The following is a 17894-nucleotide window of genomic DNA, read 5'->3' on the forward strand; positions in this document are numbered from 1 at the left end:
AGTTTGATTTAAGAATGGGGAGAGCTTTGCTGTCCCTTCCCTGTGGACACACAGAACCAGAAAAATAGAAAAGGGTTGACTTAGATGCACTTTCTTCTCCACTGTTGTTACGTTTTGTTTCTAATTGAAGGTAAGAGCCAGAAGAATTCAGTGAGTCTTTTGAAGTGCAATCATGCCAAACAGTATTAAATAAGTATTCCTTTTGTAAGAAACAAAGCTGAATTGAGAAGGCCAGGAGAAGCCCATCATTGGTCCAGGGGGAACCCACTGGCTTTTTGTTGCAGTAGGGACTTAAACCTCTTGGAAGAGCATGTGCACTAACCTTGTCCCCAATTTTTATCTCAGTCCTCATCTTTTGGGACTTTTTTGGCAGCACCGAACTCTAAAGAGGTTAGAACCAGCCAAGTGGTTGAGCAAAATCCTCCCACTTGTTTTTTTTGCCTCACCATTAAGGCCATAGCAAGATGATCAAGATCTGTAAGAACTCTTACATTTTAACAGAAATATTCTGCTAATGCCTTTACAGCAGTCCTACAAGAAGGTTGCCAAGAAACCATCTGGGGAGGTTCAGGGTTCACCAGAGTAACTTTGCAGGTGATCACACTGACACACGGCCTTTCATTTGCAGCTTCTTGTCATATTTACAAAATGAGCAAGCCCCTCCTCGAATTGCATGAAAGAGAATGTGCTTCTCACACTTCCTTCCCATAAATCAGGCAAAGAGACAGGCGCCTCTTCTCTTTATCTTTATTTTTTTTGCCAATAAGTTTTCAAAATGGGCTGTTTTGGGGTGGGGTGGGCGTTCAGGGACAAGCCAATCCCAAGCAACAAAGAGTGCCTTGACTTGCGCTGTCTGCTACATTCGATTCTTGCACTGGACCTGGGAGTTGTTTGCCGCACAGGTGTCTCTGATTTTCCCACGCACACACATTCACCTTGGCTATTTTGGCAGCTGCTCATTTCTTTTTTTCCATGTTTGGGAGCTTTGGAAGTTTCTCCTTGTAAAGGGGGTGTAGTTGAGGTTGGCTGGCCAAGGTCTCCTGTATTGCCTTGTGATGGTTTTAAGTTGCTAGCCCTCAGGAGAGAGTTCTGTCAAGTAGTCCCTGCCTGGCTTCTCAATTTCAAAAGGGACAAGACAAGCAGGGAGTGAGCTACAGGAGACATTCCAAACCATTCAGTCTTGAGGCCATGTGCACTGGGCAAGATTCTCATCGCACTGTGGTTCCTGGAACTGGAAACCATCCCTTCCCCCTTCTATTTACTCTCTTATGCAAACGGGTTGTATTTTTTCCTATTGCACAGAGAGCCAGGCTTTGCTTGCCACTTAATCCTTGCTTGGAGCATGCAGAAACAAAGGGCCAATGGAGACAAGATTGTGAGGAATGGGTGGGCATAGTCATAATAACTGCTGGATTGTACTTGAGGAAACTTGTCTGCAGAGGCAACAGGCAAGAATAGTTCAGGGGAGTAGATTTGCTCCCCACCCCGTTCCAACACAGAGAAGAAATTGAATTGCCAAAAAGAGAGCATAAAAGGCCAAGGGAGTCTTGAGGGTATGTGAGGTTTGATGTACATGAGTGGCAATTGGAATCTCCTGTGAACTAGTGTGGACAGGTGGGGGGTGGGGAGGAGGGGACAAGCAGAGCTACCTCACCTGGTTGTTTTGAAGATGTGGGAAGTTAATCCTTTCATCTCATGCTTATTTTCTTGATGTGAATTCTCTCCGGTCTATATCACTTCACGGGGAGAGGGAAGCAAGATATTTTTCCCCTTTATGAATTTGATTGCACTTTGGAGTGAGACACTTATGAAACAGCATGAGCAGTAAAGGCTAACCTCTCTCCCTTCATCAAGGCATCCTTGGCTGTGATTACACACACTAAATCCAGTTGGAAAGTGCACTGAAAGCGGATTGAAAGTGCATTATTTAGTGTGTGCGATCACAGCCCATGTGGGGCAACTTGTTAGTGGTGAGGATTCCACAAGGAATCCTGAGTGTGGCTCTCTAGATCACATCTTGATTTAGCCGTCAGCTGCATCCTGTGCCCCCCCTTACCACCATCTCTCCTAAATAGTCCATATGTGCACACTCCTATCACTGAGTGGGGTACCACTGGAAACTTAAACTAGGCTCCTCCTCCACTAGCTGAAGAGGTATTACCTGTTGCTTTGCTTCAGTGTGGGATAGAGAACATCACCCATCGGAGAAACAAAACATGCTTCTCTTCCGTAGGACTTAGGGAGCGATGGCAGAAAGTGTGCTGCAGCCTCAAAGCAGAGCCAGCATGCCCATATGCCAGGATGGAGACGTGGCCCATGCAAAATACTGCCGTGTTTCCTGCCAGGCAAGCCACCGCTGAGCCCCCTTTCTCTCTTGCCATTGTAAGAGGCTTGGGTGTGAGCACGGTGTGGCCTGAGAAGAGTGAAGGCAAGCTCATCTGGAGTGGGTAACATCCTGACTAACTGGGACCCACTCTGCCATTCTAGAAGAACTCCTTGCTGAATGATTGCAGCTACTCTATAAGCGCCAGACATTTTGGGTGGGGTGGGGCATTTAAAGGGTTGGAGCCTTATAAAACCTGTGCAAGGGCTTGTTTCTCTGCCACAGCTTGTCTGAAAGACTTGCCCGTTGCCTCTGCATCTTGTTACTTCCATATTCAAATCTCTTATAATCAACAGTTTATAAGCTAAGGAAATCATGGCTCCAAACTTTTTTAAAAATTACTTTTATTTTTCCTTGTCCTATTTGCTTACTCTTCAGTACCAGTATTACATGCAACTGTTCTGCCTTCCATTTTTGAATTCTTTTTTTTTTTTAAACCACATTACAGTTAAAAGAGACTGGATTTATTTTGTCTTCTGTTGTACAAAATAAAAATCTGTACCCAATATCTCTCGCTGATGTCTGTTGTTTTGTTTCTTCATAAAGGCCTGAGGCATCAGCTGTCTTGAAAACAAGCTTGCCAAGAGGGGATGATGTGTCTGTGGAGGCCACTAAAAATCCAGCGTAGCTAGTTATTGGCACTGACAAAAATATTGCACAGTTGTATGCAGCTGTGGGCACAAACATGGAGGGGGGGGGGCAAGCTTCAGGCCCTGCTAGATTCCCCAGTGATGGCTTCCAGATCAGAACAAGCAGGCTCACTTTGATGGACACAGTGGTTTAGCCTGCCTCCTTTGCCATCTGATTTATTTGCATGTAGGAGCATACACAGGCTAGTCTGATCTTGACAGATCTCAAAAGCTAAGCAGGGTCAGCCTTGTGAAGGCGAGATCACTGAGGAATACCAGGGTCATAGCACAGAGGCAGGCAATGGCAAGCCACTTCTGAACATCTCACCTTGAACCCAGTGGGGTTGCCATAAGTCAGCTGTAGTATAACCAGGTGGTGGGTACACGCATGTGGCCCTACTCTTGCAGGCATGCTATCTTGGATGAAATAAATAATTCAGTACATTTCTCCTGCAATGTGTCAACCTTCATCCAAGGAATTTGCTTCAGAATGTGGCTTAAGATGGGTCCCATTGGTTGCCGCTTGTCACACTAGCTCTAGTACAGAACCTTTTCTCAGCCCCACCAGTACTAAGGGATGGAATGGTTTCCCCAATAATATGCCAGGAACCCCCCTTTTTGTTGAATGCACTTGTTCAGCAACCTGAACAAGACTTTGCATGTTGGAACTTCATACCCCCTGGGACTCTCTTGGTTTGGCAAATTTAGCTTCTTCCCCATAGCTAATCACTCCCTGTTTTCCAGTTCCCCTTTCCTATTTCCCTATCAGTCAGTTCCGTCTCTGGCCATCTGAACGCCTCATGCATGTCTTTTTTTTAAAAAGCCCTTTTCCTGTTTTTCTGAACGCCTCATCCAGCAGAACTTCTTGCCAAGGAGAGTACAGAGCAACTGCGAAACAGGCTTGGTCAAAGGGCATCATAACAGCAAAGATTTAACAACTCCCACTCTTTCTGAGTGCTGAAGGCCTCCACAGCAATTCAATGCTGGGGGCCAAACTATAAGATAAATTTATAACAAGTCAAGTGCAGTGTTCCCTCTAAGCTGAGTTAGTGTGAGCTAGCTCACAGATTTTTGTCAGCTCAGGAAGCATGACCCCAGAGCACAATAATTTATGCCGTGGCTCACAACTTTAATGCCAATTGCTCACAAAATAGAATTTTTGCTCACAAGACTGCAGTTTAGACGGAACATTCGTCAAGTATAGACTAAACTTGCTTTTTCTTTTGTTCTTGTTCGCTTCCCTCCCTCCCTCTCCTTTTTTTTTTTTGTGTGTGTGCACCTGGAAGTCATTTTGACCTCTGGTGATTGACCTCTACTGGGGGCTAGGAGGATATTCAGGGAGGTGGCTGAACAGACCCTGCCCCTGTCCTCCTGACTGGGTATTTCAAGTAAGTCTCCCACCCAAGTACTTGTCAAAGTCAACCTTGCTTAACTTCTGAGATCTGATGAGGTTGTGTTTGGGCTGTCCAGGTCAGGGCTCAACTTACTTTTTCCACAGCTGCACAACAGCAGGAGGAATGGCTTTTTAAAAACTGATAGGGGCCTGATTTGGCTTTGGACCATAGCCGCCTCTGGTGCTATTTTTCTGAGCTGAAATGGTCCCTAGCAGGGGGAAACCCAATTTCAGAACTGCACATGCAGTATTTATACTTGCTGTTACAGAAGTACAATGATTGAAATGGTAGACCTATGGAGAATGCCATGCATGTTTTTTAGTATAGTGTTTGTCCTACCATTTTGTTGTGTCTGACTACACCAGTCTTCCCCAAATAGTAGGAGGCAAATAGGGGGAGAGGAGTGTTCAATGGGTCAGGAAATGATCTCTCTTGGCAGATCAGGGGACGTACTTTTATTGAATGTCAGACTGCTGTGGTTAGGTCTGCTTCCACATACATTCTTCTCTGCCTCAGCAAGCAAATTGGAACATTTTAAAGCATTCACGTTTTACCTGTGATTGTCCTTTCCCCATGCTTTGCTTTGATCTTTCCCAAATCTATTTTTCTGTAATCTTTCAAAAAAAGAAAATGCAGTCAAAATGAGTTTGCACTTCTTGTGGATGAGAAGTTGGTGGATATTCAAACCTGCCCATGTTGGTGCCATTTTATAGCCATCATTCCTTCACAACCAATTATTGCCTCCAAGGCCACTGGAGGGCTTTTTGTTGACTTTTCTCCCTGATATTGGTACATGCTATAATCCTATAATGTTATAGTGGTATAGCAACTACCCGCTCTTTTTAAGCGGCAGAAATCCCTCAGTAGTAGGGAATGGCAGCCACAAGGGATGATTGAGAGAAAAGATAGCATAAAGTCCCATATGGATTCTCCAGTTTATCAATTCAACATGTATGGGGCTTTTAAAATGTGTGTTTGTGTTTTTCTTCAATCAGGGATTAGGGGTGTGCAAAAAAAAATCTGGTAAAATCTGGATTCAGGGTTATTCGGGGGCAAGATATTCAGGAGGACCAAATATCCCTGAATACTGATTTGGCGGTATTCAGCCAGCTGTAATCAGCCCCCAAATAACATTAGAGAATCTGATTCAGCTGTAGTTGGGGTCGAATACAGCCAAGTCAGCTGTTATTTGGGGTTTTATTTGGTTTGGCTGAACTGAATGCACACCCCTAGCAGGGATTGCAGCTAAATATTTCCTTGCCTCCCTCCCTTGCTTACTACTGCCCAGTCTTCTGGTAAATGAAACTCCAGAATAAAAATACATAAGCCTGAGGATGAAACCAACAACAGGGAGAGAAATTGTAGCATGCTGGCCTTAAGAATCAATTAACAAGTTAACCAAAACTCCCAAACAATTAACTGGAGGAATGTGGATTTGTGCATGACAAGAATCAATTTTTAATTTTCTCAAATATAGAATGGAAGGTTTCAAACTCTGGACCCTGCTGCTTCTTACTGTTCTAAATGCACTATGGACAGGATTAAATGGTGTTTTCTGACTTCTGGCCTCCTCACCAAGGAACTGTTTGTCCTCTCCAGTCTAAAAAAGCCCCATTGTCCTTAGCAGAGAGTCTGGAAAGCACCTCCAGGATTCCCCTTGTACTGGAGTCCACAGTCAATACTCCCTGAGGAGGAAAGAGAATAATAGTGTGTGTATCAGGTGGTGACCAGCTTCTGATTGGCCTTTATTTATTTATTTGTTTGTTTGTTTGTTTATTTATATTTGGACTTATATCCCGCCCTTCTCACCGAAGTGTCTCAGAGCTATGTGAAAGCTACATTACAGAGCTATGTGAAAGACCAGAATCAAGACTAGTGGTATATAGCCTCAAAGAATACTGAGACAGGAGAAGGCAAAGTCTGGTGAGGTTGCATTGGGCAAGGGAAGGAAAAGAAGACCAGTGAGCCACAAGTACAGTGGCAGATGAGCTGCTCCTTGCTTCATTTAAAAGTCAATAGGGATTCACCTAGATCTCAATGAATGAGAGGGGGCAACATTAATAAGTCAGTTCAATGGGGCAAGACACCCAGTCCCGAGTTGGTTGAAGACTGATCTGTAGCAAAGTGGAGAGAGGAAGAATGCTAAACAGCCTTGCAACTTTACAAGAAAGGGTGCATAGGGAGAGGTGAAAGGAAATGGGAAAGACCTGCTGTGTGAATGTTGTATCCTCTGCAGCATAGAAGCATGAAAAACAACCAAAGCAGGATTCGAGAGATCTGTCAAAGTGTTCTTCAGCAAATGCATTCTTCTCCCCTTAAACTCCCAAGTAATCCAAAACATGAACCTCATAAAATTTCAAATTTTGTTTTCACTTGGGCCAGCAAACTATTGAGAACTGAGACTTCTTGACCCGGCTAATATCAGCTCTGTTGGGCCAAGGCTCAATGGCTGAAAGTGCATTTTGATTAGAGAGATCTCTCAAGTTTTGTCCATGGTGCACCTTTTTATGTTCAACAAATTCAGGGAGCAGGACTACGGGTAATCCATATCTTGGAAAGCTGCTGCTAGTCCTTGGCTAAGAACATAAGAAGAGCCCTGCTAGATTAGACCACTGGTCCATCTAGCCCAGCATCCTGTCTCACACAGCGGCTAGCCAGTTTCTCTGGAGGGCCAACAACAGGGCAGAGAGGCTGAGGCCTTCCCCTGCCTCTTGGCTCTGGGATTTGTGCCTCTGAAATGTGGAGGCTCCCATCAGTCAATACGGCTGGTAGCCTTTTTCACTGCTGCAGCACACTAGGAGGTCCAGTGGCAGGCTTTGCCAGACTCCAGCCAGAATTCAGTGTGTAAATAAGTGTTGTGCCAAGAATGCACAATTCAGCATATAGCAAAGTTCATTTTGGTCCCTTGAAAAATAGTTCCACAAGACTGATATGTACCATTTGGAAGACTTGCTTTTGCCCCAACCCACTCGGTAGGGCTCAGCGTCAGAGGACTTCAGAAGGATTTGACTGTGTGACCAGCTGCTCCTAGATTTTGTTTGATCATTTCTGTTGCCTCAAGGGCTGGAAGCAGGCATTCTTTTTTGTTCCTTAAACTCAGGAGTCTCTTTCTGTTCAACCCAACACCTAGCTTCTAGGGATGGTTGCTTTTCCTTTACTCTGTTTGGTCCTAATACTGCCATTGGAATCTTTGCCTTTAGGCACAACGTAACTACCATTCAGACTGGATGGCAATTTACAGCCAGTCTGCAATAATGTATCAATAGCTATTCCGAGGAGCTGGAACGGGTGTGTCCAGATTGCATCCTGTCCCATCCCATCAAAATGCCACTGTTTTCTCCTTGGACTTTGACCAGGAAGCAGAGAGTTTGGTACAGCAGCTCACACAGGCAGAACAACCCCTCTCCCTGGGATTTGCACTCAACAACTCACACTGATTTGTCCCGGCATGGTTCTGCACTGATCTCCTTTCCATGAGTGCCCAATATCAAATCCTTTGGGGATTTTCAAGCCATGAGGCAGAGATTGCATTTGTCTTTCATTAAAGATGGTCTCTTGCCAGCATTCATGCAATGCAGGCATATTAATCTTTCAAAGGATGATGTGGGAGCATTCATCACATAAATAAGCAGTGTGTCGAATGGATCAGTCTTTTGAAAAACACTCCGGCATTGGCATACACCAACCCTGTGCTTTCCTGCCATTGATAACATGGGGATTTAAATTATTGAAACGTGCTTAGAATTGATTTTTGAATGAGTGCAATAACTCCTGAAGCCCTCAGTTGTTTCCCTGCCCTTCTGTGACATCAGAGTAGCTAAGCCAATGGAAGCACATTGATACTCATGGTGCTGTATCTCAATTGTCGTTGCCTTCAAAAGGTGAATTACTTAAATGTGGGCTTCCAAGACAATTCCTTAGAGTTGGACAATCTGAAAACGATATCACAAGCACATCCCACCCCAGCTAGTGCTCGATAGTCCTAACTTTAAAAATGTCGGCTTCTACTTTTCAGAGTTGTACAGATTCATAGTGGAAGTGTGATAGAAAATAAGAAGTAGAGTACCCAGATACCTTCATTCCTGGTTCACAGTGTTTCATACACTTACTTTTTCTGCTTCCAAGTGGGTTTTCACATCCCCTGGATGGAGGGAAACACACAGGATCCCCCAGGTGCCATAACCCAGGGACTGACACCTAGTGAGCATATTTAAAGCAGCCTGCAGGAGAAGCACAGAGTGAAGAGCCAACATTTCTTGCTGAAGGTATTTGCAACTTGGAATTAAGATCTGGTGGTGAAAAGCTTGACAAGCTGTACCTGGAGCAGGCTTGTTCAGTAGTACTGGGCACTGTCAGGGTCCAGCCCTGATCTGTGGGTATAGTGGCTGACCCTTGGCTTGCTAGTCCTGATTTCCATTCATAGTTACAGGATTAAATGGTTAGGCCAGGGGTCCCCAAACTTTCTGAACTTGTGAGCACATTTGGAATTCTGGACCAGCATGGTGGGCACAGCCACAAAATGGCTGCCACAAAATAAGTGCTGTAGGAGGTGGAGCCAGTCACAAAATGGCTGCCATAGCTTACCTTAAGTAACACAATGGGGTTGCCAAGTCCAAATCAAGAAATATCTGGGGACTTTGGGGGTGGGGCCAGGAAACTTTGGGGGTGGAGCCAGGAGACACTGGGGGTGGGGCCAGGAGCAAGATTGTGACAAGCATCACTGAACTCCAAAGGGAGTTCTGGTCATCACATGTAAAGGGACTGCACACCTTTTAAATGTTTTCCCTCCATTGGAAATAATGAAGGATAGGGGTGCCTTCTTTTGGGGCTCATAGAATTGGACCCCCAGTCTAATCCTTTTGAAACTTGGAGGGTCTTTTGAGGAGAGGCACCGGATGCTATGCTGCAAATTTGGTGCCTCTACCTCAAAAGACAGCTCCCCCGAGCCCCAGAAACCCATGGATCAATTCACCGTTATACCCTATGGGAACTGATCTCCATAGGGAATAATGGAGTGCCCAGCCGACATTTCCTTCCCCACCCCCTGCTTTCTGATGACCCTGAATCAGGAGGAGGGTCTCCAAAGCAGGGGATCCCCTGCCCCCACCTGGGGATTGTCAACCCTATCACACAATGAAGAGCTTTGTGCTATGGTGGCAGCTGCTTCCAAAGCAATGCTTTAAAAAAAAAAAATCTGCTCAGCCAGTCAAATCTTCAGTGGCCCATCATAAACCTTGCAAAAGCCCCACTTGGTTCCACCCACTTCCTGAAAACACTTGGTGGGTTCCAGGAAAGGTGTTGGGTACCACACTGAGGACCCTTGGGTAAGCAGATTGGACTTGTGCTGCCAGAGGGCCATGGACTCTCCTGCCTTCTCCCTTTCACCATCTTATTATATGATCTATAGGCCAACTCCTTGTCCCAAGAGTTATCCTGCACATAAACTCTACACATTTCAGCAGTGAATAGCCCCATTACCAGTAACTCCCTAACGAGCTGTGACCAAGTGACTCTGTGTGACTCAGCTTAAAGGAGCCAACCTTCATCTCCCATAAATCCAACAGGCTGCAAGGAGTGGGCAGAATTTTTTTGAGAGTACTGTTTATTTGTAGCCCACCTTTCTCCCTGAGGCTTAAGGATAACAATACATATATAATATACAAAATACCAGGGGGTATGCCAGGGGGCTTGGGGATGCCCTCTTCTTGGAAACACCTTCTTCCTTTCCTCATCCTACCAAGGGCAAATTGCAGTCTCACCCTGGCCTTTGCAATAGAAGGCACTCCCAGCCCTTGTACCTTGCTGCAGCGGTAGCCAACGTCTTGGTGCCATTCCCACTCATCGACAGCAGCAATGGAGCCATAGTTGCTGGAGATATTCACAATAGCCGCCTTGCTGCAGCTCATCCCCAGGCAGTTGCTCCTCAAGGCAGCCCTTTTCAGCAAAGGCAGGAATGCCTGGCAAGAGAGAGAGAGAGAGAGAAAACAGCACCCATCCTGTGAAATGTGTGCTTTGATTTGGTCCATGATGACACCAACAAATCCCCCTCATCCCTCTTCTATTCTGGTCTCATTCCAGATGGTAGTCACCACTCTGTCCCAAAGAAACACAGGCCATGGTCCTCTGTAAATCTCCCTTAGAGAGGACTTTGGTGGCTCTCAAATGGTTCAAGCAGTTCCCAAGAATTTCAGCCACCTTGTCCGCTGTGCCCTCACCTGGCAGACTTGCATGGGCCCAGTGGTGTTGGTGGCATACACGGCTGCCATGCTCTGAGCCGTTTCTGAGGCCAGAGTGGTTGCACAAGCAATGCCAGCATTGTTTATCAGCAAGTTGAGTCCGCATCCTGCGAGATACTTTTCTACTTCCTCTGCAGCTGCTCTGATACTGCAAGGATCTGTGACGTCTAGGTAGAGAAAAACAGAAGGATTTAAGAGAGCCTTTTTCGAGGACAAATACCATCAAGTCACAGTCAAGTTATGGTGACCCTGTAGGGTGTTCAAGGCAAGAGACATTTAGAGGTGGTGTACCATTGCCTGTCTCTGCAAGGCAACCCTGGATTTCCTTGGGTTCCCATCCAAATACTAAGCAGGGCCAACCCTGGTTAGCTTCCGAGATCTCAGGCTAGTCTTGGCCATCCAAGTCAGGACCAAAAATAAGCATCATTTTGTATAGTTATGGACTTAGCCTACAGCAGTGCCTTAGGGGAGCCAGAGCCTACAACAAAATACGAATTCTTCCTAACTGCCTGTAGCTGTCTCTTTAAATGGGCCTGTAGAGTCAATAAATAATTCTAAGTAGGTAACATGGGTTGAAAAAGGTTCTGTCCTCCTCAGAGACAGGGGCAGAGGCATGTGTGTGTGTGCAGAGTGAGAAAGAAAGGAAAATTCAGTTTGAGATTATGGAAGAAACAGAGAAGCACTCAGTACCTGAGTTGCCTACTGCACTTTAGGGGTGCAGGGTTTCTCTCGATATCTCATTTGGGGAAATGGGTTTGTTGCCTCTGGGCCTCCACCTATGATCTACCTGTATATTTGTAAAGAAAGTTAAGCAACTGATACAAAATGTCACAAGTCTCAAGTGCTCAGTTCTCCAAAAGGGAAACAACCCAGCTGCTGTCTATCCCTGGAACTTCTCCCCATTTGGAGAAGCAGGGATCACATAATAGTGCATTAAAGTCTTAATTCTGCAATAGTGGAGAAGGGAGTTGTTGGTATAGAACTGGGCCGAGTCTTGGATGTAGGCCGGAGACATCTGGGTTCAAATCCACACTATGGGTTAGCCGAATCTACCTCTCAGGGTCACTATGAAGGCAAAAATGGTGGGGGAGCTGCATGGAATCTGACTTTTTCTTTAAGGAAGGGTGGAATAAAATATACTGGGTGGTTTCCTATTGTGAATAGTGAGGCAAATGTAGGATTGCCCACAGAGGACTGGGAAATTCTTGGAGAGTTGGGGGGTTGAGCCTGGGAAGGGTGGGATATGGGGAAGGATCTCAGCAGATCATAATGCCATAGAGTCTACTCTCCAAAGCAGCCATTTTCTCCAGGATAGTCTGGAGATCAGTTTAATCCAAGAAGATCTCATCTTTAGCTTGGCACTCCCAGTCAAGAATGATGGGAGAAGCAAGCAGAATTGCTCACAACAAATACTTACCCAGCTGTAGTACAACCAGACGAGAGATGTTTGAACATCTGATAGCTGTTTCCTTTAACACCTAGAGAAATAAATACTCAGTTTGAAAGGTAGCATTTTGGTTGCTAATATAATGACTGGTTGTTGTTTTTTTAAGCAGATGGGAACACCAGGGTTCTGGGCTTTCCAGTGGAGTGGAAAACATTGACTTTTTTTGTCCATTGGCAAGTGGCTTGCAAGCTGGGCATAGTGTTGTTGCCAGGTCTGTGTTGGAAAATACCTGGAGACTTTGGGGGGTAGATCCAGGAAAAGGTGGGGTTTGGGGAGGGGTGGGGCCTCAGTATGGTACAATGCCATTGAGTCCACCCTTCAAAGCATCCATTTTCTCCAGGGGAGCTGATCTCTGCCAGCTGGAGACTGGTTGTAAAAGTGGGAGATCCCCAGGCCCCACCTGGAGGCTGGCAACCCTAGCTGAGCTCTAGGAACCAGCTTAACACCGTCTGTGTCACTGTCCTGCACATTCAGAAATGTTGAGATTGAAGTTTCGCTTGTTACAGTCAAAGGCAGCAGAATCAGATATACAAAATCAACTGACTAGACAAGACAGAGCTAAAATTCTAAAAGTGTGTGTGTGCATGCATGTTCACACCATGGATAATACAATAAAAATGTAAAAACAGAAAATATGGCATACTAGCCCAGCACTGCACCTCAGTAGACTCTAATAGTAATAAGATGAATAATCACCATGCCAAAAACCTGTATTTTATGTAAAATTTACTTATATTATATCTAGGTAGTACATAAAATGCTTACAGTGATTTATCAACAAGGATTAATTTTTCATATTCATTAGAATCATATACTCATAATGCTTCCCTTTTTGTAAATAAATATATTCAGTTAGTGAATAAATAAATTCAATATATTTAATACATTTTTCTTAAATAGAAAGACCACAATGCTGGTACTTGATATTCAAATAATCAGGTCTCTTTTCCATTCATTGTAGAGATCATCAGCAACCTGATGTGCTATTCTGGATAGAAGTACATTTCTGATGCCCTTCTTCAGAGATGCATCTCATCAATAAGCAAATAGTTGATCTGGAAATACATTGCAATGTATACAATAACATTCAAGTCTCTATTGTCTGTATTATGCAAGTTTTTGGAAAGGTTATCTTACCCAATGCCTTGTAATAATACAGTTCAGCAGTCTACAATTGCACTGAACAAACCAGCAAACCACTGTCCAGTCAATTTCAGATCTGGCACAAGGTTCTCAATTAGCCAAGGGTTTAGTTGCTAATGTAACAGTCTCTGACCTTAATAGCATTCAGCCAAGTATGAAACAAGTTATAGATTTAAAGAGCCCGAACACTCGTTTCCTTTATCAAACAATTGTTAAATCATAAGAGAGGAGTAAAATCAGTGCTTAAATCAATTCCATCTGGTATACAGGTTTTCAGTCTATAACTGTAATATGCCTTCTGTCTCATTAATATTTTAGATAAAAAGGTAAAGGTAGTCCCCTGTGCAAGCACCAGTCATTTGTGACTCTGGGGTGACATCGCATCACGACATTTTCACGGCAGACTTTTTACGGGGTGGTTTGCCATTGCCTTCCCCAGTCATCTACACTTCCCCCCCAGCAAGCTGGGTACTCATTTTACCGACTTCAGAAGGGTGGAAGGCTGAGTCAACCTGGAGCCAGCTACCTGAATCCAATTTCTGCCAGGATCAAACTCAGGTTGTGAGCAGAGCTTAGGACTGCAGTACTGCAGCTTGACCACTCTGTGCCATAGGATCTATTATATGGATGTGGAGAATAACAGAAAATTATACAAAATCTTAAATTGTCAGGAATGTGGAGGGTTTTTTTTGAGGAAGTGAGCTATGATTGGCACATCAATAATTTAGTTTTCACTAAAATCTAGTTTTCACAGATCTCATACTGCACCCTATATAAATTTGGTCACATGGACATTGTACCAGATACACAGCTCTAGATATTCCCAAATCTTTTCAGAAATATTGGGGAGGGGGATGCCAATATTGCTGAGATTCTCAAATATCTATCTGATTCCAAAATACATCTGAAAAATTCCAATAAAGTTTTTGAGAGATATACCGTATTTTTCACACCATAAGACGCACTTTTTCCTCCCAAAAAAGTGTGGGGGGGAAGTGTGCACGTCTTATGGAGCGAAGGTTCCATACGTACCTTCCTCGGGGGGGTGTGATCCGCTGCCTCCGTCCCGGCGCTTCCCGCCCTTGCCTGCCTGGCTCCAGCTCTGACGCTTACAGCAAGCGCCAGGATCGCTCCCTCCGCCCTCCGATCCCAGCGCTTGCTTTAAGCATCAGTGCTGAAGCCAGGCGGGCAAGAAGGGAGGAAGCACGCCGCCCCCTCCACAGCCAGCGCTTGCGAAGCGCTGGGTTTGCGGAGGGGGCGGGTGCTTCCTCTGTCCCTGTCTGCGTGGCTTCAGCTTGTGCTGATAGCGAGGGCTGGGTTCGGAGGCAGCCAAGCCCCGGATCCCAGCCCTTGCTATCAGCAGAAGCTGAAGCCAGGCAAAGAGGAAGCCCCCCCCTCCGCAAACGCAGAGCTTGGCGAAGCGCTGGGTTTGCGGAAGGGGGGGGGCTTCCTCTGTGCCTGTCTGCCAGGCTTCAGCTGCTGCTTCTAGCAAGGGCTGGGTTCGGAGGCAGGATTGAGAGGGGGAAGGTGCCCAGATCTGGGTGCACAGCTTCAAAAAATTTTTTCCTGTTTTCCTCCTCTAAAAACTAGATGCGTCTTATGGTCCGGTGCGCCTAATGGTCCGAAAAATATTCAAACCAGATATATCCAAGCACACATCCTCTGAACCTTAACTCTTAGTTCTCAAAAAAAAAAAGGCCATATTCTGTATTAAGGTTTAAGTCTCTATGACCCCGTGGGTACTTTTCTGATGGTGCCATTACTCTCTCTCAAAATTTGGAGTGAGAGTCATGACGCCACCATAAAATGACAGACATGCCATGTAGGGCTAATCATCTAGGTTTGCCAGCCTCCAGGTGGGGCTTGGAGATCTCACGCTTTTACAACTGATTTCCAGCTGGCAGAGATCAGCTCCTCTGGAGAAAATGACTGCCTTGGAGGGTAGACTCTACAGCATTGTACCATGCTGAGACCCCTCCCCTCCCCAACCCCACCCTCTCCCAGATCCACCCCCAAAGTCTCCAGGTATTTTCCAACACAGACCTGGTAACTCTACTCATCACAAAACAAAACAAAACAAAAAAACTGTTGGATGGGAATAATTAGAACACGTTAGTAGACATCAAGCCAAGCTATTTCCTGAATGGAGTTCCCTGTAGACCCTAAGGATATGTTTCTTTGGGGGTGTTCTGAAGTAATTTCTGCTCCAGAGAAGTGGAGGAAAACTAGAACCAGCACTTCAGCAAATGGATATCATGGCTCCCATGAGCGCTGCCTTGGTGAATCACCACTGTACTATATAAGACAGAGGATAATCTTGGACACAATAATCTTTTCTGTTTATTGCATATCATAAGTGCTGGCCACAGGAGAATTTTCTTGCCCAGCACTTTCAGCCCATACAAGTGCCTGTGTTTGACAGCACATTTTTATTCAGCCCTGAACCTAATTTCTATAATTTACTATTAAAGAGAGAAAAAGAGAGGCAGCCCAGTCAAACTAGACTGAATTGTTACTCTTGAGCTTATGCTGTGTTTGTTTTTAGGTATCCACGCTGGACTTCTCATAGAGGAAATATAGGGTTGCCACTCCTCAGTTGGGAAATTCCTGAAGATTTGGAGATGGAACCTGGGTTGAGAGGAGCCCTCTGTGCAAACGGGGCCTGATTTGGGGGACGGAGCCTTGCCTGGGGTGGCAAAAACCCCAGCGCTGGCCCTGGATGTGGTCCATAATCCTAGGAGAACCTTCACCTGTTTTTAGCCTTTTTCCCCTTACCTGTCCTTCAGGGCCCTCAGGATGCCTGCAGGTTGCAAAGAAGAGCTGAGGAGGATGTGGCAGCTCCACAAACTTCTGTACCAGACCCAAGCCAATCCCTTGGTCACTTCCAGTCAACAGCACACTGTCAATCTTGAAACCTTCCATGGTATCTGCGCAAGCATTTGCTCTTCTGTCTCAGTGAGGACGGAGGTATCTGGGCCACTGGAGGCTTGGCCAGACTTTAATGAACATCAGTCAGTGTGATGCAAGTATGCATAATCAAAGGACAAACTAGTTGTGTCTCTCTGAGCTGGGTTGCAAAGAAAAGAAAAGGGAGGGGAGGGGAGCTTTCATTCCCAAGAACAAACCTGTTTAAAATTATGCTTTGTGTCAAATTCCCTAGAAAGGGCTGCTTGTGAATAAGGATGACTATAATATGCCCAGTTACTGGCTTGAGGCACTTGTAAAGTGTCTGTGATCAATGCTGTTTTTACTGGAAAGTCTCCTGCTGATTAGAAAAGGGACTCATTTCTCTCCCTCTCATCACAATGTCTGTATCTTGTGTGTCTAATGCTTTGTATGCCAAATTCCCGGTCAGAGCACTGAGAGGAACTACCAGAAGTGTGCCTGCCTGAAGAATATGCTGTGGAGAATAGGGGGTTGCTGCTGACGCATGTCTTTTCCTTATGATTCACTTACGTTTTAAAGAACACAGTGAACACAATCACATCATGCATCCCTGAAACTGGCAATCTCCTCATGAAGCATATTGGAAATTCACAAAGGAGTAAATTCACTGTCTTTTAACAAAAGCTGCTGGTGAGATGTGTCTATGCCTCACAATGTATGATTTGGGCCTGAGCCACCTTTATAAACAGTCTGTCAGGAATGGCCTGTAGTGCTTAATTAGTTAGTCCTGAACAATTAGGAGCACATCAGCCCTCGCAGGAGACTGCTCAGAGTCATTTTATTTCTTCATTCAGTGACACAGAACGAATGGCAATGGCGGCCTAGATTGTAAAAGATAGAGACGCTGCTTCATACCCTTCTAATTGCTGAGAGGCTGGCCCTGCTTGGTTAGATGTTATCCAGCCTGCAGGAGCTTGTTATAAAGTGTCTTTTATTTTGCTTTACCACAATACATGGTTTCATTTTCTTTTCCTCCTAGTACACCACAGTGTGGAGGTTGAGTAGCCTTGTTGAAAGTCCTCTAAGTTGATTGAACAATTGTAAAATATTGGTAAAGATTTGTATTTATGTTTAATTTGCATAATATACTCAGGTTGTATTGCTTTATAAAACAATCACAAACATCAGCCAATGGGATCAAATTCTAATCCAGAATTATGCCAGATAACAGATGGGCATTTTGGGGTGGACGGGAGGTGTCCCAAATCAGGATGGCTCAAAAAGAGCCATCCTGAAGCCTCCTTATGCTCCTCCACCAGCTGTACCCATCCCGTCCATGAGGCAACATGGACGTGTTCACGTGGTTGTTGTGCTCCTTTCCCGTCACTCAGTTTGGGCTCTCCCCATACATATTCAGTAGTTATGCACAAATACACTCTGAACAGTTTTGTTTTTTAAAAAGCCGGATGTGACTTGGGGTGGCTTCACACCACCAAGGTGCCTCACTTGTGGTCTTCTGCTTCCAGATGCCAAGGAGGCGACTGGCGCGCAGCTCAGATATTTGCTACCACTTCAGAAGTGGTAGCTTTTTGAATCGCACTGCAGAGGCTGAAGTATGGGATGAGGATGGGCAGCAGATGTTTGTGTGTGGAGGGATTTTTTGGGTTGATTTCAGAACCATCTCTGAGTCGGCCCAAAGTACCAGTCTTCTTTTGTTTACCTTCTGTGCTGCTGAGGAACACTAGATCTCCACATTTTTGTTTTCTCTTTCTCTGC

The 17894-nt window shown here is 45.1% G+C and overlaps 1 protein-coding gene across 1 annotated transcript; it reads right to left on the reverse strand.

The window, feature by feature from the left end:
- Positions 1-5962: 5962 nt before the first annotated feature.
- On the reverse strand, positions 5963-16253 carry LOC132582482 (C-signal-like). Its single transcript, XM_060254071.1, has 6 exons — positions 16008-16253; positions 12060-12120; positions 10622-10809; positions 10205-10363; positions 8516-8626; positions 5963-6091 (listed from the first exon to the last, which is right to left on the reverse strand). Exons 1-6 carry the CDS (start codon positions 16152-16154, stop codon positions 5978-5980), a joined length of 780 nt encoding a protein of 259 aa, XP_060110054.1. The 5' UTR covers positions 16155-16253; the 3' UTR covers positions 5963-5977.
- Positions 16254-17894: the final 1641 nt, after the last annotated feature.

The sequence above is a fragment of the Heteronotia binoei genome, chromosome 14, assembly GCF_032191835.1.
Source record: "Heteronotia binoei isolate CCM8104 ecotype False Entrance Well chromosome 14, APGP_CSIRO_Hbin_v1, whole genome shotgun sequence".
NCBI lineage: Eukaryota > Metazoa > Chordata > Lepidosauria > Squamata > Gekkonidae > Heteronotia > Heteronotia binoei.

Coding starts and splice junctions, on each gene's coding strand:
- LOC132582482 (XM_060254071.1), bottom strand. CDS start 16,154: ATGGAAGGTTTCAAGATTGACAGTGTGCTGTTGACTGGAAGTGACCAA. Junction 12,121..16,007: donor CTGAGGGCCCTGAAGGACAG/GTAAGGGGAAAA, acceptor TTATTTCTCTAG/GTGTTAAAGGAAACAGCTAT. Junction 10,810..12,059: donor TCTGGTTGTACTACAGCTGG/GTAAGTATTTGT, acceptor TTCTCTACCTAG/ACGTCACAGATCCTTGCAGT.